Raw genomic sequence first — 27,896 nt, forward strand, 5'->3', positions numbered from 1 at the left:
TCAGCAAGGTAGGTTGCACGAGCACCGCTCTTGTGTCAGTGTCTGAGGGAATGTGGCTTTTTACTAAATGATTTCGGACAACACAATGTTTTTACCTTTTCCAAATATAATTATGGTTTTCTGAAAGTTTTATTTGTGTGCCATAAGGCTGTTTCTATTTTCCATCCGAATAAAACATAAATCATAGTTTTTATTTTTGTCAAACTTTGATGTTTAATATCTATATATAATTCGTATTATGGTTGGTTTCTGTCATTACTCATTGGGGCATGTTAATGCGCTAAGTTTCATTATCAGTTTTTACATCTGGCTCTGAAATTGTATTTTGTGTTTCAGAGAAATTAATGTGTTGAAGCCAGACTTTTAGTCTAAAAGCAAGGTCTTCCAAAAGAAAGAAACAACAACTTTATTCAGCCAGGATGGTCACATTGAAACACAACATCTCTCAGTATGGGATTCTGGTGAAAACAGTGGCATAAATGCTTTTGGATAGCTGGAAAGATAGAAAAGTTCCCAACTTTGTCTTATGGACATCAGCCATAAATAAATGTTTGCAAACACCAGAGCTTTTGCTGTTTATTATTTCTTTATTTCACATCGAGAAAATCTTTTAAAACATTGCCAGTGAAACAGAAAATTCTGATTACATGTAGGAATGTATGACTTAAAAACAAAATAAACTTTTATCACTATTTTCTCATAAAGGACAAAATATAACTTGCTTGTATAACATTGAGTTTTTTTTTCATCTTGTCATTAAGATCTAGATTATCTTTCTCCTTAAGCAGTGACAGTCATGTTAACTCTTTCAATCAGCTGTCACCGTTCTTGGTCTGCATTATTGGTGTGACTCGAGGTGTCGAGGCAGCAGCAACCTGGTCGGCTGAATAAATCGGCACAGCGACGTCACTCGGTATCGGCTTCAGATTGGTAGCCTGCGAAGGATAGCTCATTTTGGGAGGAATACTTTTAGCAGCTTGAGAATCCGAGAGAGAAACCCCTTTGGCCAAAATCATCGTGTCGAGCCTCAGTGGGCCAAAGAGCGCATGCCGTTCCTTGTCCTGCTTATGCAGATGGATGCTGTCGTCGATTTTTTTCTGAAGCCTTTCTGGTGATTCTTTGGATATGGTTTTTGACGATGTCTCCACCCTTTTAGATTTCTGCTTAGTCAGTGTTGGCTCCAGTCTGGGTAATCCACAAGGTCTTCTATGTCTGGCGAAGTCATCGACAATCTCATACTCTGGGGAAATGCAATGTTGAGGCAATCGTTTAGGATCCAGCTTTGGTATTGGGTGGAGGTCTTTGCGGTGATATACCAGTGTGGTCTGGCTAGCAACGCTGTCTTTGTCTCCACCTTCTACCTCTACTTCCACCTCCACATTCTTTTTCTCTGACAAAGGTGGCAGAGGTGGCAAAGATACTGGGACTTTTCTTCTAGTAGCTTTGGGGGGCTTTTTCACCGGAAGGATCTTCTTTCTGTCACTTCTTGCTGGGGGACCAGTACTAGAAACAGTAGATGAGAGGTCACTTTCATCCTTCTTGTGCTTTTCTTCAATTTCATCATGCTTTAAAGCCCAGAAAGCCCAGGAAGAACGCCTCGATCGCCTTCGGAAACTTGAGTCTGATGATTCTTGGTCACTACCAACCTCCTGTGAGAAAGACATAGAAGAACATTTAAAGGTTTTCATACCCCTTGAACTATTTTACATTTTTTCACAATATTGCTCCAAACCTTAATTTAGTTTATTGGTATTTTATGTGATAAGCCAAGGTAAAGTAATGGATTGGGTGAAAAGTGGCACATGGATCTCAGCATGTGTAAAAGATAAAAACAAAAAAAGTGTGGAACATTTTGTCTTTGCAGAACAACTCAAGCACAATCAGATGGGATCTAAGAACATTACCTCTTTCATCTTGCCACAGATTTTTAGATTTAGGTTTGAACTTTCTAAAATATGAATTTGCTTTGATTGAAATGATTCTGTAATGACTCTGGCTGTAGGTTTAGAGCTGTTGTACCTCTGGACTGTAAACCTTCTGAAGTTTTTTGTGGCCTCAACCTTCCAGGATTGCACTGTATTTGGGTCCAACCATCTTTCGATCAACTCTGATCAGCTTCCCTGTCCCTCCTAAACACAAAATGCTGCCACCACCATCTTCCGCTATAAAGATGATGTGCTCAGTGGCATTTACTTCTCTACCGATGGAAGCCAAGGCATTTCATTTTGAGCTCACCTTGTTGTATTTATAATGAAATTAATCTCAATACATGCAAAGTCTATTTACTAGATACTTTTGAAGGAAATGTGTAGCACAACACTTTATTTAGGGGCATCAGAGTAAAATCAATTAAAAATTAACAGAATGAACATCATACCTTTCTAATGATGTTTGTGCAAATAAACTTGAAAACCATGTATCATTTTCTTTGTTCTGCCCCATCATCTCCAAACAAATACGCTCAGATCTCTGGCTATACCATCAGAAAACATTAAAAGGGAGTACGAACGCTCCAGCAATGTCTAAGATTTGAACACAAATGTATTTTTGAATGAGCTTTGAAAACAATATTTAAATAAGAGTTACGCAGCCAGTGTACCTGTTGCGAAGTGCAATGAGACTGACTTACAATATTGATTGTAGGCACACATCCTTGGGCCCAACAATCTGGAATAGCAGTCACAGGCTCAAGGTCTTCTGTTGAAGCTAATTCTTCTGGTTCCTCTCCTTGGTCCAGGCACAAGACTTGGCACTCCACAGTCTTAGTGAGGTAGTTCTTGACCCAGGACACGCTGTATGGTACAAGCTTGAACGCAAAGAGCAGCAACATACAGTCATTTTCAAAAAATTAAAATATGTGTTTTGATGAGGCTTGTTGGTCATACTTGAAGCAACTTTTAAAAATAACCGTCAGCCAGGTATCAAGTATATGTTTACATTAAGCCTCCTTCACTCTCCAAAATGGTACTTTGTAATTGTTTTGATGTAATATATAGTTGCTTTGGGTGGAAAAATCATAATAATTAACGGAAATAAAATCTTGAAAACGTCAGTCTGTGTATATTTAATGTAGAAAACGGGTGTGAACTGTTTTAATACGATAAATTAGTTTTTAATTAGTATTTTATTTTTTGAAAATGATATCTAATCTTTTGTCTAATGTGTGGCAGTTAATATCAAGTTGCTGATGAGTTAAATTTAGACAATATGAAGTTTAACCTGTTTTTCAATATATGCTTTATAACAGCCATCCATGATTTGGCCTTGCAGTTCGTCCATTATATCCCCCACTATTTCATCTGCATGGCTCAACATGTCTGTCCAAAGGGGCCGATTGACTTGAGTGGTGTTAACAACTTCCTCCTCCAGCTCCGGCAATGGGGCCTCTTTGACATTTGTCTTTCCTTTTTGCTTATCCTTCTTGCGCATCTGAGCGGGACGTTTCATCTTGACTTAGAGGCTCTTTAAAAATGAAACAAAATCAGAAGGAGACAGTTGGAAATTATCCACATCTACAATATCACTGCGATTTAAACTCACTGTAGCAATATCGAACATCTTGAAAGCAATAAAATTAACAAATGATCCTGGCATGTCAACGTCAGTGTCTGTGTGGAATTGCACATCATCTCTTCGACTGATTCAAGACTTAACAGACGTTTTTCGTTCTTTTATTTTGTTAACAAGAAAATTGCATTATTTAGCTTCAACTATTGATCCAAATTCCTGTTTAAAAACGGCATAATTGGAACTTCTCCCTGTCCACCAAAGTAAGCAATACAACTGCCTTTTGTAGTCCCAAACACCTAATCTTGCTCAGATGATAGTGTCTAATGGATGAATCCAAGTTTTCTCTGAGAGTCATTGTATTTAAGTGCATCTGGAGTATTCTCTGACTGTAAATATTCAGTTGTCACATCACTTTTGTTAAAAAAAAAAATCAAGGGAATGAGATCATTCACCCTTGTAAATGATCTCCTTCATTTCCTGAAGAAGCATTTGTTCTCTGTCCTTCACTTTAAATTCTCCAGGCCAGCCTGTTGTCTCAGTGAACAACACAGATGTATTTGCACCTTCTGGCGGCTCTTTTCCTCACATGTTGCTCGTGAACGAGCGGGTTAAACACGACTCGATCCAACAGTTGTTAATTGACTAACGCCATTTTGTTAAGTGGTGAATAGCCATCGTTTTAGGATGACTAACTACGCCTGATTGAAAAGAAAGCGGTGTATCTTAAATACGAGACTTCGCCCAATAAAAATGTATTTCGACGGATGGAACATTTGTGGAAAGTATTTGAGACGTACCTCGCTATTTTACACGCGGAATAGCTTTTTAAGGCGCTCAGGTACTCGTCACCCACACGATCTATGGTTGCTCGGCAACCCCCATGACGCAGCACGTAGACGTGCGTTGTCTCTATGGCTGCGGAGGACGCGTCAGTAATCCCGTCGCTCGCTTGAAAGCTGTTGTCTTTTGTATGCAGTGTTTTATACTCCAAGATGACAGCCGAGTACAAAGACAAGATTTGAGTGGTCATCAGAAACAAGGGTATGAACAGTGCGTTTTGAGAAAAATGTAAATTGTAGTGTTAATTCATAGTATTTAATAGCAATCCTTGCTAACATTATTAGCATGCTAAACATAGCGTTCACATTTGCTCCGAAGAAGCGACAGTGTTCGTGTATATATCCTAAATTCATACTGCCCATTGTCTTCTGATTATTTATCGTTTTCTTCTACCTGCAGTGAACGTCAGTTAGCGTCAGTATAACCTCGTTGTAGTAGCTCTGCACCATGTTTCACAAGGAAAAGAGCATTCAGCTTAAAAACAGCGCGTCGGCGCTGTACAACAACCTGAGCGTGCTTCGCATCGCTCCCAGACGCCTTACTTATTTCACAGTCGTCCACGCAAACGTTGTGAACATGGTAAGCACGTCCTGGGACGGCCTCAACTACTCCCACCGTCAGCTGCAGTCCAAAGAGCCCAATGTTGCCACAAGCACGTCGCTCATCATGCAGGTCAGGCAATAGAGCAACTTCAGCTGTTTTACCATCTGCTCACAGTTATCAGTCTCTTATGTTTCATACATGGTGTGTGTGAACAGAATGAAAGGCAAAGTTTTCTTAACCATTCTGTCATTGCTTGCCAAACCAACAGACATCTCTGACAAAGTTAAACATTAACATTCAGTGGGCTGAAAAACTGTTCACCTGATGACTGATCTTCTAAGATTTTTAGAACAACTATGTCAGCACAAGAGCCACACATTCAGTTCAACTTGAGTGGCTCCTTTACTAGTAACACATTCTGAGCCCAAGCCCACGTAGTTCACGTTTGATGCGAATAACAATATTTTTGGGACGAGCATAATATTTGGAAAAGCTGTTTGCTCTTAAAATTGTATTTAGCCCTTGTTACTGCCATTTGTGTATGTGGTACATTGACACTTGATGATGCTTCGCCACTCATAACAGACTACATCTGTCATGAGTCTTTTGTGAGTGATATTTAGTCAGAAAGTTTTTTTAGCAGTATAATAATAATTATAATTGACAGAGAGGGAAGAGTCTGTGACTCAGACCTTTCAATTTTAATCAAGTGAACTTTCTCACTACAGGCTGCTTTCTGTGCTTTACCCTCTCGTGATTTGCTGGTGGTGTCTTCCCAAAAAGGCATCCAGGTAAAGTTATTCTCCATCACTGGCGGGAATTTTTTTTGCGCGACATGTTAGATACACATCGCAAAAAATGTTCCTCTTGACAGCATATTTTCTCCATAACAAATCTGTTGCATAGATGTATGAATCTGACGGCTCGATCATGGTGTACTGGCATGCTCTGGACACGCCGGAAGAACCTACAGGTAAAACATACATAATACACATTCTGTTCGTCCATCCACCCATTAATTAGTGTGAGGTTAATTTGCACAGGAGAAGAATGCAATAACCTAAGCGGACATAACACAAGCACACGTTTTAATTATTGAAAATGCATACAAACTGGATGCATTTCCAAAATACAAAAACAACTAAAACCTGGAAGTGCACTGATAATTTGGTCCCCCATTTTCATAATTTTGGGAAATCTGTGATTGGCTGACACTTAAATGTGAAGCTGAACTTATCCACCGATCCTGTCTACCTTCGCAAAGGTCCACAAAGGTCTAAAATTCAATCGCTATCCTCTATTGCTCTGCCCCGCAGGCCATGTCTGCATGTTTGTAGTGACTTTCTTGCTACATTTTAATTACTACGTTTACTTCAGATCAAGTGTACTAACCAGGCTGAATTCTGTCCCAGCACATGCAGTGTTTGCTCGAGGAATATCAGCTGTCTCTGACAATTACATATGTGTTGGTGAGTACAAATTAAATATGTATTTTAGTACAAATGACCAAATTATTTAAACTGGTGATGTTGTTATCCAGGAGTTTCATCGGGGGCAGTTCTGGTGTTTGATGTTCCCTCTAAAGGGAGCAACATTACCCTGTCTGAGGTATTGGAGGAGCACAAAGAAGCCATCACTGATATTGCTTCAGAGTGTTCCGGCAGCCAGGTACATTGTGTATTTTTTTAAACTTTGCAATTGTGTTATTTAGGGATTGCTTCCACAAGTAATATTACCTAAAATAATTATATAGTACCAAATGGACTATTTGAGAAGGGACAAATTGGATAATCCGTCCGGTTTGCTGTCTTCATCCATTTAGGAGTGCTTAGCTAATCTGGTCACTGCAGATGACGGCGGGAACATGTGTGTGTGGAAGTCTGGAGAGGAATTTCAACTCCTTAACAAGATCCCTGGTTTGGAGTAATACCCTAAATGCTTTTATTCTTTTTTAATTCAAATTTTTACACACAACTTAGCTAAATTAAAGTCTTGTAATGAAAACCCAACTGTAAGAATTTATAACTTGTCTTTCATTGCTGCCGCCCTCACCCTCTTTTTCTCTTTTTTTTTTAACTGATTTGTTGTTTGTTACTTTTGGTCTTCAGTTATTTTAGCCTGTCCACTTTCTTTTGCTTTTGTACCATAATATCTGCTTGCTTTATTTTTCATTTCTAAGTGATATCAATCTTTTGTTTTTCACTCCTCCCTCAGCATAACCTGCTCATCTGTCAAGCTGTGGAAAGGCACAGTGTTGGCGGGCTATGGCACGGGTCAGATCCATCTCTACGAAGCGGTGACGGGAATTCTTCATGCTGAGATCAACGCTCACGCTCGCTGGATCTACTCTCTGGACATCGCTCCCTTTTCTGGTCTGGTAAGTTGTTATCAACCAAATATCCCGCATGAGATGTACACTTGAAGTGAAAACAGAACAAACAATATGAACACCTTTAAACGGTCACGTTTTCTTGTGCATAAATTTGGCATGGGCCAGTGTAAGAGTCTACTTGTTGATAACCTTGAGTAAAATTGTGCTACAGTATTTAAAAGAAAACTTAACACAAAACTGTCGGCTCTGCAGAGGTAGAGCCGACAGTTTGTGGTGCTGTACTTGCATAAAATAGCGATTATTATTGCATGACTTTGTGTTTTTGTGTGTGTTATGATGTAAAGCACTTTGAAATGCCTTGCTGCTGAAATGTGCCATACACATAAAATTAGATTGCTTTTGATTGATGGCGGGCAGGAAAAGTTCAGAAGTCATTCCACCGGCTTTACTCAAACATCCTCTGTATTTGGTTTAGCTTCTGTCTGCTGCTGAGGATTCCTTTGTCAGGGTTTGGCACCTGGCTATTACAGCAGAAACCAACAGTGTGGAGGTAACTGATCAGTATGCAAACTGCACTACTATCTAGTGATGGGTTTTTATTTATTCAATCTGGGCATTAATGTCTTCAATTTTGGGCATTTTAACTTTGCATTTTCACTGTTTTTTATATATATATTTTAAAGGTTTTAATCAGCTTCAAGCCACACAAGATAAAATTTAGACAGACAAGCTCAGATATATATCTACACACCACAAATGTTTGCTTACAAGATCCACCTTTGACACACTGACGGTTTTATGTAGTGGATGGATCATTAAGAGCCCAAAATAAATATGACGCTCATGCCCATTTTGATGCTATATAAACTTCTGAACAGAACTGTAAATAAGAACTGTTTTCATTTACTGTTCACTTGGTTAAATCTGTTGTCCTGTATTTTCTTCTGTATTTTCTGTGAACCAGAAACTAACTTTGTTTTTCTTACATCTTTGCAGATCGCCCACTTACACAATGAGTGTGTGACAGATACACAGATTTGTGGTGCTAAATTCTGTGATGGAGATGGTTATGCTTTTGCAGTGACAGGTTATGATCTGAGTGAAATCATACGGTATGTACAGTCGTAGTTCTTTGTCATGTGTGAAGCTAAGGGCGAAAATGTGAATTTAAGATTTAGTACTTTTATATAAAGTGTACATTAAACATGAAGTTTCCAATAGGGAACATTTTGTGATTTTTTTTTCTGTGTTTGCCTTTATAAATATCTGAAGCAGATTTTAAATGACTAAGTAATGTAAAGAATTTTAACATTTTGTGTCTATTTTATGTAGAAAGTTATATAAGTGCAGTTTAGTTGATTGTTTACAAAGGCAATATTAAATGCTTGAAGATTGATTTTGTGTTTTGGCTTTTGTATCCATTTCAGCATGTAAGCAGTAGAGGGCGCTCTGGGGCAAATATGTGTAGGTCAGTGTTATTGTAATTCATACAAAATCCACTAGAAGGCACGGTAGAGTTGTATAAAAAAATCTACTTTAGCCAAATGAAAGACTCTACATTGGGGCTGGCTAAAGTGGAGTCTGCATGTGTGCAGATCTCAACAGATACACGTCAGATATCAGTAAGTGTGGGCAGATCACAAAGGAAGGGTGGGAGGTTCATACTCTTTCTTTTCATTTTGCACTTTCATTTGTGAACCATCCAGCCATTTTCAATATTATTATTATGGTACATTCATTTTATGACCATTGTTTGAAAATGATACCTCTCAATCAGTTATATAATCAAATTACAAATATCTGTAGATTTTTCATTCAGAATTCTTGGATGACTGAGAAAAGTCCTCTCCACCCAAGCTCCACTTTAAGCTTGTGTCCTATACCACAGGACTGGAGCTTGAGGGTGCTGCAAAGGATCCTAGCTTAGCTTAGCTGACGGCACTCTTATGGGCCAAGGTCTTGGAGTTTGTTTCTAGAATCTACTGTACCCAGTTCTCATGTTTGGGGTTTACAGCTCAAAGAGCACCAATGACCACTGGTAGTGCCGAGGCCTTGACTTTTCCTGTTTCTACTTCATAGTACTTTTGTTTAGGATTCGCACATCTGTCACTATTGCATTCTTTGCATGTGAACTTTTCCTGACTGTATTTTGGACCCAGTTTTTATGTGCTGTACTATTTCAGGGGCATCTTTGCATAGCTTGCATCCTGTCTGGCATGGTACTTTGACCTATTGCTCTTGTGCTGCAGAGTTGTTCCTGTGACGCCTTAATTGGTGCCCCTGTATTGTCCTTTAAGCAAGCCTTATTCAAGCCATTGATAAACCTCCTTGATATCAGCCACATCTTAACTTATCATTAGCATGCACCATGTAGGGCTTGTCTTTCCAAGATGTTTCCCTATGGTCCTAAATTGGATTCCTGCTGCCTGAGACATTCACTTAGCAAATCATCACTGGGAGTCATCTTGGTGAGGTATTCTAAAATCTTTGTTGATTCATGCTGGATGGTGCTTTTAATGCTCAATAGATTTCTGTCTCAGTCCTTACTAGACATCATTCCATATCTTAAAATTGAGCGACAGACATGAACGATGCCATGTGGGCTCAGACATTTCCCAAATTTCCAAGACAATCTAATAGGAAGGGAGCTACTTTACCAGGACACACATGGTTGTGAAGTGAGAATATTGAACTGCTGGATTGCTACCAAAAGAGAATAATATGGAAGAAAATACTTTTGTAACCTTAGATAAGGATTGGCTTTGCTGTCATCACAGTGCTTCATCAGGTAACCAGGCATCAGCATCTCTTCTCTTTGAGACAAGATAAGAATCAGCTCAGGTAGGTGTCCTGTTGATTACGCATTAAATCCCAGAGTTCTAGTCTTTTCTGGTTTGCAGTCAACACAAAACATCAGCTGACGGGGCTGTTTTGAACCCACACACATGGCAAGTTATGTAACCTACATTTTGTTGGTGTCAAGTGACAGTGATGCTACCGATTTGGACATTAACCACTGCGACATTGACACACATGCCTTTTATGGAGTCAATAATTTTGAGTTTGTAATGTGTCAAGCTGACTGGAACGGACGAAAGTGTCAATATGCCGGACCCAATCGGATTGACACTGATATTACATAACTAACTGGAACAGTAGAGAGTGACACAAAGATAGGTAAAAATAAAATAAATAACAGGAAGCAAATAACTAAGATAGCTGTCCTGAAGCATACGCAAAGTCACGTTGGAATGGCAAGAAAATAAAACTTAAGTTTCTCATATTGTGAACATAGACAGACAACAGCAGTCATGTAATCCTCGTTAACTGTGTCAAAGGTGCTATGTGGCTCGATCTGGTCCGATGCACAGCCTCAGGGCCACTCATGCTAGGCACTGCCACAGAAGTTGTCAATATCTGGCTCTTAGGTGTTTGACACAGCTGAGCACACAATAGTGGGAAGATCAAACCTCAATACAGACTGTTCTCAGATGTTCTTTGTGAAACTTTGTTAAATGTATATGCTCATGTTTCAAATTAAAATGAAACCTAAGAAATATCCTCACAACAAATTTAATTACATGATATTGGAATGATGTGACTTTTTTTCAGACAAATAAATTATAATGGTAATGCAAGCAACTTGATTAGTAAATATAGTCTGCTTGTTTGAATCCAAATGCAGAATTAATATTGAAAAACTTCATATATTTGAACATTAATGAAGCATCATGAAGATTTAGGAATGGAATAAACAGATCAGGGATAAAGTTGTGAAGAAAATGTAAGCAAAAGAGTGCTGTTTAAAACAAAAGAGCATTGTCCAATATATGATATAAATATGGAACTTATACTGCAAAAAGGAGACCCCACTGAAAGGCCATGCAAGGACATCAATAAGAGAAGCTCTCAAGAGACCCACAGTTACGAACGAGGAACTGAAACAAACCACAGCTCAGTTTTTCTTCAACTTGGATACAAAAAGTGCTCAGAGTTGATGAAGTGATGGCTAAAGCTAAATAGAGGGCAAAACTGGAAGAAAAACGGTTAAAGGTGGTGTTTGGACTTCACGAACAAAAGTGGCTTGTGATGTCCAAAAAGACTCTAGCTGGTTCTGATCGAGGCTGGTCTGCATTCACACTAGAAACAAACTGCACCGTAGTCTGTTACTTGGTTCACACCAGGATTCACTTGAATGTATTTACAGCTTCACAAATGGTCCGGACCAACAGGGGAATCAAACTCTGGTTTATTTAAAGTGAAAAAATGTGTCAGTTGCGAATACACCCTTGCACCTTACAGCTGTAATTGCAGTTGTAGATGGTTCTATAAAATGTTGCCTTGGTTGAGCTGATATTAACTTCAGGCCACAAAGATTTTCATTTGCAAATATTATTTCAAACTGTGGATTCTTTTCCTTTCATTTCAGAAGTATGTACTAGTTCAGATAAGTCCCAATGAAGCACTTTAAAGATTTTGTAAAGCTCAATCTATGTATCCCATAAAGAAAGTCCCAGGGAAGAGTTTGCTATGCACAATGCTCATTTAACTTTACACAAGACATAATGGAACCAGCTGGACAGAAATTGCTGTTAATGGACTTTCCGACAGTCTTAAGACAATAATAAATGCAATAAAATCCAAATCTTTAGTAATCTTGTTAAGTATAAGTATTTGAATTTTGTCTTAATTTCTTACATTTCTTTCTTTTTTTAAATTTTATTTTCAAAGCAAACATCCAACTAGACAAGTTTGTTCAGTGAGCTTTCTCAAACTGTCACGAGGTTTCAACCTAACCTTCAGGATTAAATTCCACATCCGAAAACAAGTTTATCCATCCAGACATAATTAAGATCACATAGATCCTAGGTATGGTTTCAACATGTTCTTGTGTCTTAATATGTTAACTATGACATGGCTTTCCTATAATAAGTGTGTGTGTGTATTTGTTTTTTTCATTCGTCTTGTGGAGAAAGACCACGCCATTGTCTACCCAGCTTTGTTGCAGCTGGCGGGGCCTTTGGCTCTAAGCCTGTCGGGTTAGAAAATCGACAAGTGGGATAAACAACCTAAAGCTTTTCCAGCTTGCAGTGACAGACACACCGCCCGTCTGACAAAGTAATTGGTGAACAAGTGGCTGAAAAATATCTTGCATAAATAGATGTTCTATTTGAGACACACCAAAAGTCCAAAGGGGAACTATGTAAAACTGAAAGAGAAAAAATTGCTGTCTAATGGACTTTCAGACAGTCTTAAGACAAATAATAAATACAATAAAATCAAAATCTTCACAAAATTACATTTGCTTAATTGTTTTTGTTTAGCTTAATTGTATTATATTAGCAAGATTTTGGGGCATTTTAAATGTACTCTAGTCAGAACGCAAAGAGGGAGCCTGCGACATCCGAGGTTTAAAATCGTCATGATCATTGCAAAAATGTATTCATGCAGCTTAAGTCTTTCCATATTCCATGGCGATGTCATGTGAAACCTTCTTCTTCATTTTATTTACAACTTTGGGATTTTATGTCGTGGACCAAGTGACATGGCAATCAATTGTGACGTGGGAGGAAAATGAAACATAGTTTAACATTTTTTTAAAAAGTTCAAGGAGGATGAATGTTTCCTTTTAGAAAGAAGTGTACATGACTAAACATTGAAAAGACAATGTAACCTCCTAATATTTTCTTCTGATACTGTATTCTTTGCTACACATTCTGTTTGTACTACTTTTAGATTATTTTAACTGTCTTAACTGTGAAGATTATTTAAGAACTCACTCAACTTTTTCTCTGCTTTGTTTCTGACTGGTGATTGATAAGGTGCTGATACGCTTTGTGGGCCTATGTAAAAGTACTTCAGCAGAGAACCTAAAAAACTATTACTTTTCAGGTTCGGTTATTTTGCAATAAATAGGGTAAGCTACAGTAATTTTAAATATTTTCAGTGATTGTCCAACAGTAAGCAGTACAAAATGAAGAAATATACCACATCCTAACAAGATGTGGTATAACAAGAATGACAAGCATGAACACAAGATTGTGCAAACATGACTCCATCTGTGGGTTTATAATTACTGGAATATGGAATGACTTGAGAGACCCATTCAGTTTGGGTTCCCACAAACGTAGACTATCTACAAATATGGGTGGAGACAAGGTGCAACTGAATAGTTTTGTTTCACTGCAATGGGCCGGATTATAGTGGAGCTGGAGTAACCTGTGCTGCTGCACCACCTGCGTCCCACGGATGTGTCACTGAAAGCCACATCAATGTGTCCCGTTCTATCCGGTCAAGAGTGTGTCAGATTTTATTTCTCAATCTATAATTTGTTATGGTACTGACAAAGTTTTGATATGTCACACTTTTTATCAAATGACTGGTAATATGGAGCACATCAGGTACTGTAGTTTCCATAAGTCTTGTTGTTTCTGAAATAATGAATTATTTAAATATTGTACATTTTTTTATCTGAAGAAATGGGTTCACCAGTTTTTGTTCTGCAAGTATCCCCTAAACAAAATAAATGAAAATCTAAAATACCCCAAATCCAGAGATAAATTAATTATATGAAGCGAGTACACATCTAATATCTATGGATTATTTTGTACTAAGAAATTGACTTTTGCAGTTTTAATAGCTTTCAAAGCAAATTGTAGCAAAAATATGAATTTCCACCCAACTTTTTAGAATTTTTTGTCATTCTAGAGGAAAGTAGCACACTATGCTGAAAACAATGTATTATTTTTCATCCACTTCATAAACATGTTATTTTTTTCTAATACAATACCTATATATTTTATTGACATTTGTGATTGTGACATGGAAGTCGCTATCTGTGGCAAGCCAATGTTCCTAATGAATACAAAGAGCAGTCATTTTAAATACATTAAAAAAATGAACATAGAGTACACAATAAACTGACTGAACAATATTCAGCTATGATTAATAGGTCTGTCAAGACCTTTCCACATAACCACCTACTCCCCAACACACATACACACGCAAAGATCCACACATACCTCGCATAAACCCAGCAGCATCATTTAGACAGCGTGGACAGGCAATGAGACTTAACTGCATTAGATTAAAGTAAAATAAACATGATCAGGCATTGCCATCTGCCCTGGAAAGGCATGGTTGCCTAGCACAGGACACTGTTTGATTTGACTGATGTTGATGCACTGATGGAGGAGTGTGGGTTTCTCTTTGTGTGTCCAGTAAGTACAGATGACACAAAACGCATGGTGATGGATTCATTTTCCTGACCGATTTCCGAGTAGTCGGCATCTCAGATCTAGATGAATCCAACGCCGCCTCTGTTTGCATCTGATATTGTGCTCATATACTTTCCTATAAGTAAAGTTAAGAAAATGTTTTCTGTTTTATAACTGAATTCAATGAATTATAAGATTAATGCACAACATCAATCAATTCCCTCATATCTTTTCAAACTTTTGTAAATAAAACCTTTAGTTATGCAAAAACAAACAACAACAAAACAATAAAGCTTTATCTTAGATGAAAGATCTATTGTTTATTGTAATTTTCTCATTAATGCATGTGTTGGGGTGAGACAGTCAGCGAGTATCAAAATGGAGTCAGAACAATAATGACAGCAATATCCTGCAAGCCTTATCACGATGCTCTGTCAGTGAGACTGCTAATTTAGCTAATATGAAAGAGATGAATGGGCATCTTCAGGGCACAACATTATTTCAAAACACAAAAACATTTCCGTCAGATGCCAGTCTGTGTTTTTCTTTGTACAGGCTAGAACAAACTGTGGTTGCAGCAGAAAGCGAGTTTCTCCTGATCGCTGTGTTTATGTGCATGTTACCTGTTGAGTGAGCATATGATATGTTCACAATATCTACCAGAGACCACTGGTTAGCAAAATGTCAGCGCACATTTAAAAAAAAAAAGAAAAGACCTTTGTCATACCAGGGTGTGTGGATTGGGTAAGAAAGCGCAAAGTGTAGAGAAAACTGAGAATTAACCTTACAGAAAGAAGCCAGTGTCACGCTTTAAACCTGGCAAGTTTTGGTCTCTCGAGAGCATTTCCGAGCCAAAGTCATGCTGAGGACAACTCCTGCCGGCCATGTTATGAGGCATACCAGTTCGATCGCTTTTTGACCCAAATAATAAATTACTGAATGACACAACAGGATCACATGAGTGCAGATAGGCATCTGGCCTCGGTGAAATTCAAAGTGAGCATCAGGACGGGGAAGAAATGTGATTTAAGTTTCTTTGAACGTGGCATGGTTGTTGATGCCAGACAGGTTGGTCTGAGTATTTTTAAAAACCGCCGATCCACTGGGATTTTGAAACACAGCCGTTCCTTGAATATCCTGAGGACTGTTTCAAAAGAGAAAATATTTACTAAATGACAGTTGTTTGTATGAAAATGCATTGTTTATGTCAGATGCAACCACAGTCCAGTGAAGCTATATCTTAAAAGAAAGACCAAAGCTTCTGGTAGGAGGATGATCAGAAAAGATTTAAAAACTCCTAAAACTAACCAAGTTTTATATAGTTGTATAAAAAAGTTAAACTCAGAAAACAGGTTCGGTTTAAAATGTTTAAAATGTCAGCGGACATTTTGAAAGTAAAAAAAAAAACAACAGACTATTAGGCAGAGGAAGCAGCTGCTGTGAATCTAGTCTTGTTTATTAACTTAAAGACGTGTCCCTGCCAGCTGGACTGTCAGCCAGGACACAGTAAATGATATGTGATTAAACACAAACTGGGAAATGGAGCGAAAGTACAAACACAGCGATCCATTCATTTGTCCTGAGAAAACTATGCGCTGTCAGAGAAAAATGCCGTGACCCACACACCCGTCCATTAAGGATGGTCACTCTCTGACTGCATGTCTGCTTGAATGTACTGAGGAAAAAGAAGAAAGAAGTTGAGCTATTAGCAAAAGTCAAAGAGAACAGTGACACGGAGGTCTCCATGTACCTGGACGACTGAAAGAGGTTTCCTGTTTTTGTCACTTACAGTGAAAAAAACCAAAACAATATGAGCGCAGCCGTGTTTTATTTGTGAGCACTTTGAGGAAACCAAATTGCTGAGCCGATGTCATATGTGAGATGCATATTCCTTTTCAGCATATACAAATGAGCATATACAGGGCTTTGATACCGTCTAAGAGCATCATAATTGTACTCCTTATGTCGATCATAAGGAAGAGAAGAACAACCTATTCATTAGTGTAAAACCAAGGAACTGGAAGCCCTCTGGATCAAGTTCCAAACCTCCCGTTCCCTGCTCAGCGTCATAAGTTGCGTAAACAAGAGCCGCACAGAGAGATGAGGAAAGAAGGACTGGAGGAAGTTGAGAAACACATCAGAGTTTTTCTGGAAAATGCGGCCAAAAGATGGCAGGGCAGCGGTAGCTGTGTTTCCATGGCGACCCAAATGCGCAGTTGGTAAAGTGACGCCGCTCGGGAGTATTACGTGGCATCAGTGCTGACATGAGGCTCGTGTGCCAAAGCCCAGCCAGCAGCATGGAGCACACGCCCGCATCTATTCATAGACACCCTGGGGAGCCACAGGGAGTCCTGATAGTGGGCCAGAGGTCCAAAGAGCCCAACTGGCCACAGTGTGCGTAGCACCCCTTGACTGAGTCTATGGATGCTTGGAGAGACGAAGGGATTAGCTCTTGGAAGGGCTTATATGACAGTTTCTTTGATCTTTGTCCATTTTGACAAATTGTCACCTGGCCCTTCAGTCACCAAAGTGAATTGCATAAGTTCTAGTATCTGTAGTCTCAAATTAAACAAACACATAAACAAAGTTTTCATATGTGCATGGGCATTCAATTTAAGACAAGTAAGTCTTCCCTCTTTTTAAAAAAAAAACTACCTCAGTGCCTACCAGTGCGTTATATGGCCGTGCCCCAGCGCAGAAGATGCATTGTTAAAGTATTTAAATGAAAACATCTTAACAACACAGTATATTCATTGGCTACAGCCATCTTAAAGGGACAAAGAAAAAACTTTCTCAAACTCTGACCCGTATGCATGCTTGTTGTGGAGTCAAGAGAAACAGGGAATTGAAGCAACGCTGCATCATTATTCCTCTCAGTCATATAATTTTATTTTATATCAAACTTTAATAATAGATCGGCTTTATCATAAGCATTCGAAACATCACTGCTATTTATGCCTGGTGATCCAACGTTGTCTGTAAGGATCTTAAAAAAAAACTAAACAAACACAATTCTATAAGCCAACTTAAATCTTAAATTAAGATCTACACATTTTCTCACCATTACATTCCTAACCCCAAGGGAAAGTTTACATTTGGAAATCAAGTTCCAGAGTCTGAAGAGGGAGTGGAGAAGGACAGAATCCATGTCGCTTTAAATCCAGTGTGAGGTTTAAAAGTCAGTGCTGACTTTTCACACAGTCCACAGTCCAATCAGTCTTCAACTAAGAAACTTTTCAATCTCGTCATTCTTTCTTCTGTGGAAAAGCTTTGTGAATATACTGATTTCATGTTCCAACAAGACTTGGCACATACTCAAACTGGCCAGAGCACCAAAAGCTGATTTAGTGACTATGGTGTTTCTGTCAGCTGTATTGGCCAGCATGCTCTGCTGACCTGAACCCCATGAAGAGGCTATGGTGTACTGTTAACAGGAAGATAATACACCAGACCTGGCAACATGGATGACCTGAAGCAACCTGGGTATGTGCCTCCGTAGAATCACAGTTTCATGCCACACTGATGAAATAATTCATATAAAAGTAGGTAGGCCCAACCAGATACTGACTGCATAGAAATTAACATACTTAATATATATATATATATATATATATATATATATATATATATATATATATATATATATATATATATATATATATATATATATATATATATATATATATATATATATATATAATTATTTATTATTTTTTTTATTCACATAATGTAATATTTAAATTTCCTGAAACACTGAATGTTGGGTTTTCGTTATCTGTTAGTCACAAATGAAAAATTTACAAAAAATAAAGGCTTAACAATTTTTACTGTAGGTGCAATGACAAATGTACAAAATAAATAATTTTCAGCTTCTGAAATGAGTGACAACATTTTCAGGATTATCTAGATGTTCCTGTATAGAGATGTACTGTGAGTGTTACCAGTTTCTTGGTGCATGCCAGCTAAAACTGTTAAGCAGAAGCACTATTGTGAATGGTAGTGAAAAGAAACTATTAGTCACTAGTCACTCTTTAGCGGCATGTTGGGACTCTATCACCAACTTGTCTACCAGGTTTGCTAGGCTATGCTTGACCTCTTTAACAATCTGTCTAGAAAGTAAAAGATAAGGCGTTGGAAGGAAAAACTTCTTCCAATGACTTTTTGCTGGGATAATAGACAATCTCCAGTGGAACTCCTTACTCACTGATATCATTAAAGAATGATGTGTCCTATGGATTTACTTATCTCTTAGCTGTATTGATCGCACGTAAATCAGACCAGACAAGACAAAACTAATTTCCCTTAACAACCATGGCAATATTTGAATAAATAGAAAATAATTTAACTGGTGTTTCTACCAGTTGGTATCTACATATAATAATAAAGACTCTGTGACTCGTTGCTGCAACTCTCTGACTGTGTATTTTTTATCAACTTCCCCAACTGTGTAGCCATTTCTACACTTAGAAGGTTCATTTAAAATGGATTCTGTCAATATTTTTATTGAATTGTTATTGCTATTAACACAAACTTCACATGGACATTTCACAATTGTGGTTCTTTGTGTTTAGCAGTAAAAGTATTTGAGAAATGTTTCAACCCCAACTTCTATGTCGGTTTACTGTCATCACAATGTCCAGAGGGTGGTCAAGTCGGCAAGAAGGCCTGAACCATCAGGTCAGAGACTCTTTTGTGCCAAGCTCAATTGGTGCAACAATAATACAGCTTTGTTTGGGAGATCAGGCAGAAGAAAAACAGAGGCTCCATGCCAAAAAGAGACCCATTGTAGTGTCAGCACCCTAAGTTAGACAGCATTGTGGTCATTTAATGGCCTGTGTCAAAGGCCATTGTGCTTTGCCACAATGGAGGTTCAGATGTTCTGAGTGAAAATTGATCTGAGCTGGTCAAAGATTGGATTTATCTGTGATCTGTGTCAACGTCTGTGATCGATTTGGCAGCAGATTATTTGTTTCTGCACATTTGGACGAGCTGGAAGTGCAACACCTAAAACAGGCCATATGTATCCGTATAAATTTAGCTGATATGGGCCTTTTATAACCACTGGGATCAGCAGTTTACTCCTCTTGTAAAAAGAGAAAGAGTGAGGCCTGAGCCACGTGGATCCCTCATTGTACCTCTATATTGTCCCTGTGTGGCTCTATCAATAGTGCTATTGCCGTGTCCACAGGCAAGAGAAAAGTGCTGCAGATGACACTTTGAGATAAAAGCTGGGAGCACCTATGTTGTGAAATGAAGAAGAGTGGAGAAACTGAGCATAGCAAATGTTCAGAAGCAAACAATGGCACTGTCGGTGATGTGTCCTTTGAGCTGCAGTTGTCAGCATAATTTTGCTTGAAGTGCTTATCCAAAACTGATACATGACGACAGCATATTCCGGTGCTTATCCACCACTTGTGGGTGTGCGCCCGAGTGTACATGAGATGATTCTGTGCTTGGTGGCCACAGCTCGGGGCGGTTGCCAAGAGCCTGCATCCATGCTGACACTGAAGCAAGCCTGGACAGGTTGTTCCATTACTGCTTTAATCATTTGGCTGCAAATGGGTTATAGGGAATTGCAGAGAGACAGATATGTATGCACATTCAAAAGAAAAAGAATGAATTAGGACGGACTTCTGTTCCTGTTATTACTCCCCCAAATCTATTGCTGATGGACTCAGTAAAAGTTTATAGATTAGAAATCTTAAGCCTTCCAAGCCACATTAATGAAAATTGTTGTAATGATGCTTTTCTAAAGCTATATTTAGCAAAAAGATAAACTCAGTCAATTATTTACGCAAGAATGTTTCTAGACTTACACATCTGGAAGTAACTAGTACTGTTGCAAGCAGAGGAGTTTATGGCAGACTTCTGCTTCTACTTTGCCAGCGGATGTCGAAATATTGCAGCTGTTGCTGTTCTTTTTTCCCCTTGTCGTGTATTTATTGTGCTGGTCTGTCTGCACAGCATTAAGATCTCTATTGCCAGCAAGTTCCAATTGTGCTCTCTTCAAAATAAAAGGAAAGCCAGCCGCAGACAATAAGTCTTAATTTGATGTTTCTCTATTGGCAAATTCGAATGAGTTATGATGCATCTATCATATGGGTAAAAAAAAAATTACGAGAAACAGTCTGAAATACTTTTGGAAATCATAAGCTAGACGTACTGCTGAAGACAGACTGCGGATTAATATTTTCCGCTTGAGACTCCTTTAAGTCTTTGCTCAATAAAAGTTTTAGTTGGTGACCCCCCACAGGGTGAAAACACCTCTATGGATCTGATCTATATCCATGCAGTTTCAAAATGTCCTATCAGCTTTGGCAATAATGAAACATTGGTGAAGGGCTTAAGTTAATTGCAATTGGTTAGCATCCAGCCGCCTTGCATAAACAGCCTGTCTTGATTGGACATGATAAAGTATGAGCATAAAAGCTGTAGATAAATGCCTAAGTCCTAAAGTGACTCAGTGTAAAAAAATGATCATATTTTTGTACCTATTCCCTAAAACGTGTGAGATTCAAAATTTGCCAGATGGCTTATTGTCACATCCAGTCTCCATTCATGAGATGTGCAACCCGATTCTGTTGACCCTCTCCCCCAAGAGCATGAAAAGCCCATTCAACAAAACCTTAACTTTAGATTAAATGTATTATTATATAAATAAATTAAATCGTAGACTTGCTTATGGTGAATCCGTTTAAAACAAGAGTTTCACTTATTGAATAAATTACCCTTTTTGGGGGAGGGGTTGATAATATTTTTAGACGTGTCGATATGAAACAGAACTGTAAATGCATGCAGGGTTCAGTCTATGGATGAACACGGCAGTGATCGTCAGAGTCACCCAATGATCGAGCACCACACGATGCTCCTCATCACCAGCTTCCATAGGAAGCTCGGCGCAAATTGAGCCGCCTCGCGTCTGCGCACACCGTCCCGGCTCGGCAGCGGCTGGGCTGCACTTTATGAATGGATGGGTGTGGCGAGAGTGTCCGTAACGAGGCCGTCGTCACCGCGCTTGTTGATAGGCTAACGGCGTGCTGCGAGTGAAGGATGGTCCGGGAGTGAAAGGCAGCTGCGCCTCCGCCACGGAGGGTCACAAGAGACAACGAAGGGAAAGAGGGAACGGAGAGGAGAGGAGAGGAGAGGAGCGGAGCGGAGCGGAGAGAGCGCAGCGTCTTCAAACTTCTGGGCGACGATCCGGTGAGGACACAAACAAAGGGTGCGCCGAAACAGAGCGCGAGACGAGTTTTTTGTGTGTTTTTTTTACTTTACTTTGATGCGCGCGCTCACTTTACATGCAACGTCCCGAAAGCGTAAATCATGTGATGGTAAAAATCCTCTAGTCCGCCGTGTGTATGCGTGTGTGTGTGTGCGTGAGTGTGTGCGTGCGTGTGCGTGCGTCTACATCGGATCGATGGTTCGGGTTTAGGTCGGATTGTGTGCTGCAGGCGGCTAATGCGGAGTGAAAACTGGCAGACAAAAGAAAGTCGATGCGAGGTCTCCCCTCCACCCGGTGCGATCCCTCCTTGTAGGTGTGACGGGAGCAACAAAGGGACGCGCAGCAAACTCGCATCAGGACCACAAGCGGGACAAGTCGACGCAGACGGAGCGCACAATAGCGGCGGGGCGGAGTGTCAGAGGCTTGCAAACAACAGTGCGTCTGCGGGTTTTGCAATATGCACCAGGATTCGTGTAATTACCCTCCACCCGGCGTCTCTCGGCTACAGAAGTCGGGGATAATTTTTTTTCTCTCCTGCCAGCGCCGGCAGATCTTAACCCGACAAGAAGCTGAACCGATAATTTGAAGACTTTTTTTTTCTACAAGTCGGGGCTAAAGCCAGAGAGAGAGAGAGAGAGAGAGAGAGAGAGAGAGAGAGAGAGAGAAGAGAGAGAGAGAGAGAGAGAGAAACGCTGCAAGTGTAACAATATGTGAGTTTTGATCTTTGATGCTGTCATCTTAGGCGGGACAGCGTTGTTTAGATCAAATGTATGAAGCGACCTCGTTTGTTTGTCGGTTGCAGTTTAATAGGGAGAGGCGAGGGACGAGCGCTGCTCAGAGTCAACTGGGGAGATCAGAGCAGAGAAGAGGTGTGAACTCAGAGAGGACGTCAAGAACACAGAGGCTCATGCGTTGAAAGGTAGGAGACACCGTGCAGGACTTGTGAATTAATCTTTATGCTCTGAAAAAAAAAATCTGCAGGATAGAGCAGATTACATGTGGACAGACAGCGAGGGGGGTTGCATAACGGTTCAGTTGGGGCTATTCAGCTGCTCTGCACTATATGGACAAAAACCCTCACTCAGGACCTGCATGATAATCCCACTGGTTTTTAAAGTTCTGCTCCACAATGATTGATCTCCCAGCAAAGCCTGTAGGCGCTTCAGGGTTTGGCTAATGGTCTAACTTAAGAGTTTTTATTTTGTTTTTATGGCAGTTTGCAAAAATAGCACGGGTGTATCGCTTGAAATTAATCCAAGATAAAAAGCTGGATACAAGTGATAGTAAACGTGGGGAAGTTGTGAGCAGGGATCGTTTTAACGTTTGGAAAATGTCTACGGAGAACCAAAAGTGCCACAATTTAAAGCAATCACTTTCATGTTTATTTGGTCAAGTGACTAAATATATCCATAAATAACACTATTCAATACAGAGACAGATTATCCACTAAGAAGACGCCTGTTTAAAGAACATAAATATTTTTTTATCACATGAATTTCTTGTTCAGCTGTGATTGAACCTGTAGTCATATAGGTATGCTAATAATATATGAAAATATAAAAAAGTAAATGAAACAAAACAAAAAAAAGCAACACCCCTTTGCCCCCTCCTCCAAAAATAACAGGAATAAAGTAGCAGAATAATCAGACAAAAGTTGCTAAAGTGGTAAAATGTTACATCTGAAGCACGAACCCAGGCAGATCAGTTCCCCAGTTGCTCCACTGTCTGTTTGAGCATGAAGGCTTCGACATCCCTACCCTGGACCCTGGGGTCCGCTGATGGGTACCGATGCACATTCCAGATTTTTTGTGTTCATGCTGGTTGTCCGTGCGGACAGCGGAAATAAGACATCTGTCCACATATATTAATGAAAACAGTCTGTCTAATCAAACAAAGACAAAAATGTTTGTTTTTCCAACATAATGTGGGGAGGTTGGCTTTATCTTTCAGTTCTCGTTCTTTCTCTGTTCCACTGAATGCACAATATGTAAACGAATGCATTATCACCCCCTATGAGAGACACGGAGAAAATATATTCAGGCTTTGACAATATGGTCACATAAAAGAAATAGCAAGGAATTTGAGCTCATATGTTGAAGACCTACTACTGGTTTGTCTTGTATTGAGGAGGAAGTAAAGATAAATACTGACCAGTTAGTGGTATGTGCATTGAGCTAGTTTGAACCTCCCTGATATGAAGGCTTTGATGTGACACATGAGTTGGAAGCTGTGAATGAAACTGACTTAGGTGACACTTTTCACCCTCCATAGTTTCAGGCTTGGTTCTTGGGTGAAAATATTTATTTTTTGCCTGAAAGAAATTTCTGAGAAAAATCATGGCGTTATAAATAATTTATAGAATGAATGCAACATCAATGACAGCATAGCTCAGTTTTCTTTTTAATGTCACGTCGAATGATTTTTACTCTGAAACGTATCACGTAAAGCTAATAAGATTTATAAAGTAGCCCTCAAAAGTGTGTTTTATCTTCAATTTAAAAAAAAAAAATCCTTTCTGGTTCGTATTTATCAAAACAGCTAGTTTTTCAACTTGGTTAAACACAAAATTAAATCCCTCCTCCACCTGCACCATGCATTAGTGAGTTCAGCCTGAAGTCACTCTCTGTGTTCACAGACTGCAGTTTGGATTGCTGCAATTTTTGGCCCAAGCCTGGAAGGAAACTCTGTATCTGTGACAACAGCCAAAACACATATATCCCTGCTGCCTGCATGACATTTCCTGGATTTTTTCCTCGCCTCTCTTTGTCTTTATCATTCCTTCCCTACAAAGCCCCGAAAATGGAGTGGGTGTGGGGATGGTTCGAGAGCTGACATCAGTTCCTCCGTTCCGGCCCACTCCTCAGTGTTTTTCTATCAGCTGTGGAATTTAAACCATTCTTTCTTTGGGCCCGTCCCTCTGTCTGCCCCTTGCTCGGAGTAATATGTTGTTTCTGAAGCCCCTCTGCCTCTGTGTATGCATGTGGATGTGGCTGGGTGGGTATGAGTGGGGCTTTCCAGTTGGGGTTACACACCAAACATTTCTGGCTGCTGGATAGCCATCTAGTGAGCCAAGTACGCACAGCTGGGGGCCAAATAAGAAGAAGAGTCTTTGTGAAAGCTGATCAATGTCCCGCACACATGCAGGGCATATTTTAGTGCTTGCCTCAAATTGATTTTGCAGTTCCACATTGCTTGTCCTTATAAATACAGATTTGCAGTAGTGGTGAGTTGCAATTATTAAAGTTGCATTCTGAAAAAAAGAGACTCGTAGATGCATGCAGAGTTCTGCAGAGGCCAGTGTTCGCTGAGGAGCGAACACTATCTAACAGAGACTCATAGTCATCGCTCACAAGTGTCCTCCTTTCTCACCCGAACCACATGATGTTTGTCCTGTTTAGCAAGTCCTGGAAGGAGGAAAGAGAGAGAGGGGGCAAAGAATAACAAGGCAGAGAAAAAGCAGAAGTGATGGCAAAGAGAGTTTGTTTCTCACTGGCTGCTTCTTTCTTCAACGAGATGTCAACGAGCAGAAGATGTGTATGGAAAGAACAGAAAGCTGGTCAAGTTTGTCGAAAGAACTCAGGGGCAGGGTGCTAAGAGAGGAGGAGAGAAACAAACAAAACAGAAACCAAGCTGTGGAGAAGAGAATGAAGGGAGGGTAGGGGAGGGCAGAACCAGAGGAAGAGGGACACCAAGGGGTTTTGGCTGAGGGGAAGTAAGTGTCGAGGTTGCTGTGGTACTGAAAAGCAGACAGTAGGGGAGACATTTCCAGATTGGACATGACTGTAAATATATATATATATAAAAAAATATACAAAATATGAAATATTTGTTGTTTGTACCCTCCTCATCCTTCTTTATTTGAATAAAATGAAATTCAACTATTTAAAAGGTAACCCATCATTTAATCTATCAGTTTAGTGGAGTGAGGGTGAAAATATATGCTGTCATACCTATAAATTTATATGGATGTATGGTTGGATTAGATTAAAATAAGTTTTCAATTTAATATTTTTAATCAGGCATAGTTTGAATATCACCTGATTAAGAATTTTTAAGAGGGGTCTCTATTTTTTAGTAGGTAGGACTTAAATGATGTTACAGAAAATCCCCCAAATATCTTGTAGATCTGTGAGAAGCAGACCTTGGTAACAACAGAAATCTGATTTTGTACTTGGGAGGTATGGCAGTTCTGACTTTGATATTCAGAAGTCATATTTCGAAGCGTGACCAGACTCACATGCTTTAGAATCAGCCTTTTCGTCACTTTAGTCATTGATGCCTTCAAAAGAAAAACTTTTTAAGGTGGTAAGAAGAGTTAATTTCAAGTCTCAAGTGTGAAGAAAATTAAAGCTTTGATCCAGAATGGCTGACCTCCCGTAAGGTTTGTTTGGACTTTGACGTTTTTGTTGATTCTAGGAAAATACATGTGATCCAAAAGTAATTTACATCAGTTAAAGAAGCAAGAGAACTGAGAGCTTCTTAAAGGTGGCGCTTGTAGATGCATTTTACCATGCCCATGTATAATATAAATAACTTCCTGTTGTCAGTGAACCATGCTGAGGTGATGTCAGACTGTAAATTTTGTTTTGTTGGAGATTCAATCTGAATAATTCTTGGAAAGTTTAGTGTGACTCTGATGTTCTGTGAACTGTGAAAAATGTGTCTTTTATGTTGAGATTTTCTGCGATGAACTGGCAACCTGTCCAAGGCGTACTCCGTCTCTCGCTCAACGATCGCTGGACACAGGCACCAGGCATATTTTAAATAAATATGTTTATCTGAACATTGTTTATGTTTAGATAATGGATGGATGTTGAGATTTCAGAATTTGACATCAGGCAAGCACCCTCTGCCAAAAACCTGATGCTTTTGATAACTTTAAACCCCACAAATCTCATGAATATAGTGAGGAACATGGAAATATTAAAATTGACGTAAAAAAGTAATGATTGGAAAGGTTTTGGTTTTCATCTCAATTCAAAATGGCTGACCTCCTAGTTGTTGTAGGACATAGCCTCAAGACACTTTTGTGTAGGTTTGGGATTCACACATGTAAGTGGTAAATGTCTCCAGCATCAAGACAATTGAAATGCAAATGGGATTGTTGCAAATTCCAACAGGTGAATAAATCTCCTTATTGCTGGACTACTCGACAAACACTTGAACATATATATCATAAATTTATGAATGGATGAAGTCAGGATCTCACAGCTAGTGGGTGAAGACATAGGGAGTTTATGTGGTGAGAGAAGTGGATAAAGAGGTGTTGCATTACAAGCAAGGACAGGACAGACCAGAACTGGTAGATAAGAAAACTCAGTTCAGTTACGAGTGGTTGTCTCTGTCAAGTCATGGCTGATGAAATTCCTTTGGGCTGGAGCAAGGCCAGGGCCTGAAAGAGGGTCTGTGTCAGGAGGTCCGGGAAGTCTTCGTCGAGAGGGAGGAGTATTGCACAACATCACTGCAGACAGTACATACTATATTGGATGCTAGAAAGATCAACACTGCAATGTGAATATCCATTCCTCATGGTGATTTTAAACTAAATAAACTGGCTAAAAAGAATGGCACTGATTTCCTTTTTCTTATGAATGTGAGTGTCTTTCGTGTCCCTCTGGTTTGGCATAATTTATATTCTACACTTTTACCCAGGGGAAATTCTGCCTGGCCACATTTTCTGCATTGCATCATTTTAAAATAACATGTTAAGAGAGGTCCAAGAGATGACTGGGTCAGCTAGAGTTACTGCTGAAGACGAGATCTGAAGATGACCAGTAAACAAAGTTTCAAAACAGGCATTGAACTAATTGTGGCTTTGAAGCTCTAGGATAGAAGGTCATGATCATTTATATCAAATGTTCTTAGTAATAATGAAGATCAGTTTTACTGCGTGTGATACAGTATATATTTATATATAATGCAGTTCAAGAATTTAATTTAAATGCACAGTCACTTGCAAAGGCATTCACACCCCTATTAAACTTTTTCACCTTTTGTCAAATCCCAACCACAAGCTTCAATATATTTTCTTGAGAAAGGATCACATATTTATGAAGTGGAAAGAAAATGATGAATTGTTACACAGGTGAACTTCTGCCCCAGTCCAAAGTGTCTTGATCCCTCTTCTTTGTTCAGGATCACCCTTTATTTATGTCCACCCATCTTCCCATTCGGTCTGATTATCTTCCCTTTTCCGGCTGATGAAACGTGTCCCTACAGCATGGCACTTCCACCA

General features: G+C 39.3%; 3 protein-coding genes across 5 annotated transcripts in view; 2 read left to right on the forward strand and 1 right to left on the reverse strand.

The window, feature by feature from the left end:
• Positions 1 to 596: 596 nt before the first annotated feature.
• On the reverse strand, positions 597 to 4,394 carry LOC129372204 (uncharacterized). Its single transcript, XM_055049315.1, has 4 exons — positions 4,308 to 4,394; positions 3,220 to 3,462; positions 2,630 to 2,806; positions 597 to 1,649 (listed from the first exon to the last, which is right to left on the reverse strand). Exons 2-4 carry the CDS (start codon positions 3,445 to 3,447, stop codon positions 813 to 815), a joined length of 1,242 nt encoding a protein of 413 aa, XP_054905290.1. The 5' UTR covers positions 3,448 to 3,462; positions 4,308 to 4,394; the 3' UTR covers positions 597 to 812.
• Positions 4,395 to 4,420: 26 nt separating this feature from the next.
• Positions 4,421 to 8,621, forward strand: wdr54 (WD repeat domain 54). Its single transcript, XM_055049316.1, has 10 exons — positions 4,421 to 4,551; positions 4,750 to 5,022; positions 5,622 to 5,684; positions 5,800 to 5,866; positions 6,306 to 6,362; positions 6,434 to 6,561; positions 6,716 to 6,816; positions 7,108 to 7,270; positions 7,701 to 7,775; positions 8,222 to 8,621. Exons 2-10 carry the CDS (start codon positions 4,798 to 4,800, stop codon positions 8,351 to 8,353), a joined length of 1,011 nt encoding a protein of 336 aa, XP_054905291.1. The 5' UTR covers positions 4,421 to 4,551; positions 4,750 to 4,797; the 3' UTR covers positions 8,354 to 8,621.
• A 12,818-nt stretch (positions 8,622 to 21,439) lies between these two features.
• Positions 21,440 to 27,896, forward strand: part of rhobtb4 (Rho related BTB domain containing 4) — a 49,157-nt gene continuing 42,700 nt past the window's right edge. The window contains exons 1-2 of one of the 3 annotated variants that reach the window (XM_055048870.1): positions 21,440 to 21,661; positions 22,464 to 22,580. The gene's annotated coding sequence lies outside the window, so the exon portion shown is untranslated. Of the gene's footprint in view, positions 21,662 to 21,984; positions 22,372 to 22,463; positions 22,581 to 27,896 lie in introns of those variants that run through there. The other 2 variants (XM_055048868.1, XM_055048869.1) reach the window with 2 other exon arrangements.

Source organism: Poeciliopsis prolifica, unplaced genomic scaffold, assembly GCF_027474105.1.
Source record: "Poeciliopsis prolifica strain line A6 unplaced genomic scaffold, Auburn_PproV2 SCAFFOLD028, whole genome shotgun sequence".
In the NCBI taxonomy this organism is placed as follows: domain Eukaryota; kingdom Metazoa; phylum Chordata; class Actinopteri; order Cyprinodontiformes; family Poeciliidae; genus Poeciliopsis; species Poeciliopsis prolifica.

Bases quoted from the DNA above. Each gene is read 5' to 3' on its own strand.
- LOC129372204 (XM_055049315.1), bottom strand. From the start codon at position 3,447: ATGAAACGTCCCGCTCAGATGCGCAAGAAGGATAAGCAAAAAGGAAAG. The intron at 2,807-3,219 runs GTTAAACTTCAT...TTTGCGTTCAAG, and splicing joins AAGCATATATTGAAAAACAG to CTTGTACCATACAGCGTGTC. The intron at 1,650-2,629 runs GTAAGTCAGTCT...TCTTTCTCACAG, and splicing joins GTGTGCCTACAATCAATATT to GAGGTTGGTAGTGACCAAGA.
- wdr54 (XM_055049316.1), top strand. From the start codon at position 4,798: ATGTTTCACAAGGAAAAGAGCATTCAGCTTAAAAACAGCGCGTCGGCG. The intron at 5,023-5,621 runs GTCAGGCAATAG...TTCTCACTACAG, and splicing joins GCACGTCGCTCATCATGCAG to GCTGCTTTCTGTGCTTTACC. The intron at 7,271-7,700 runs GTAAGTTGTTAT...TATTTGGTTTAG, and splicing joins TCGCTCCCTTTTCTGGTCTG to CTTCTGTCTGCTGCTGAGGA.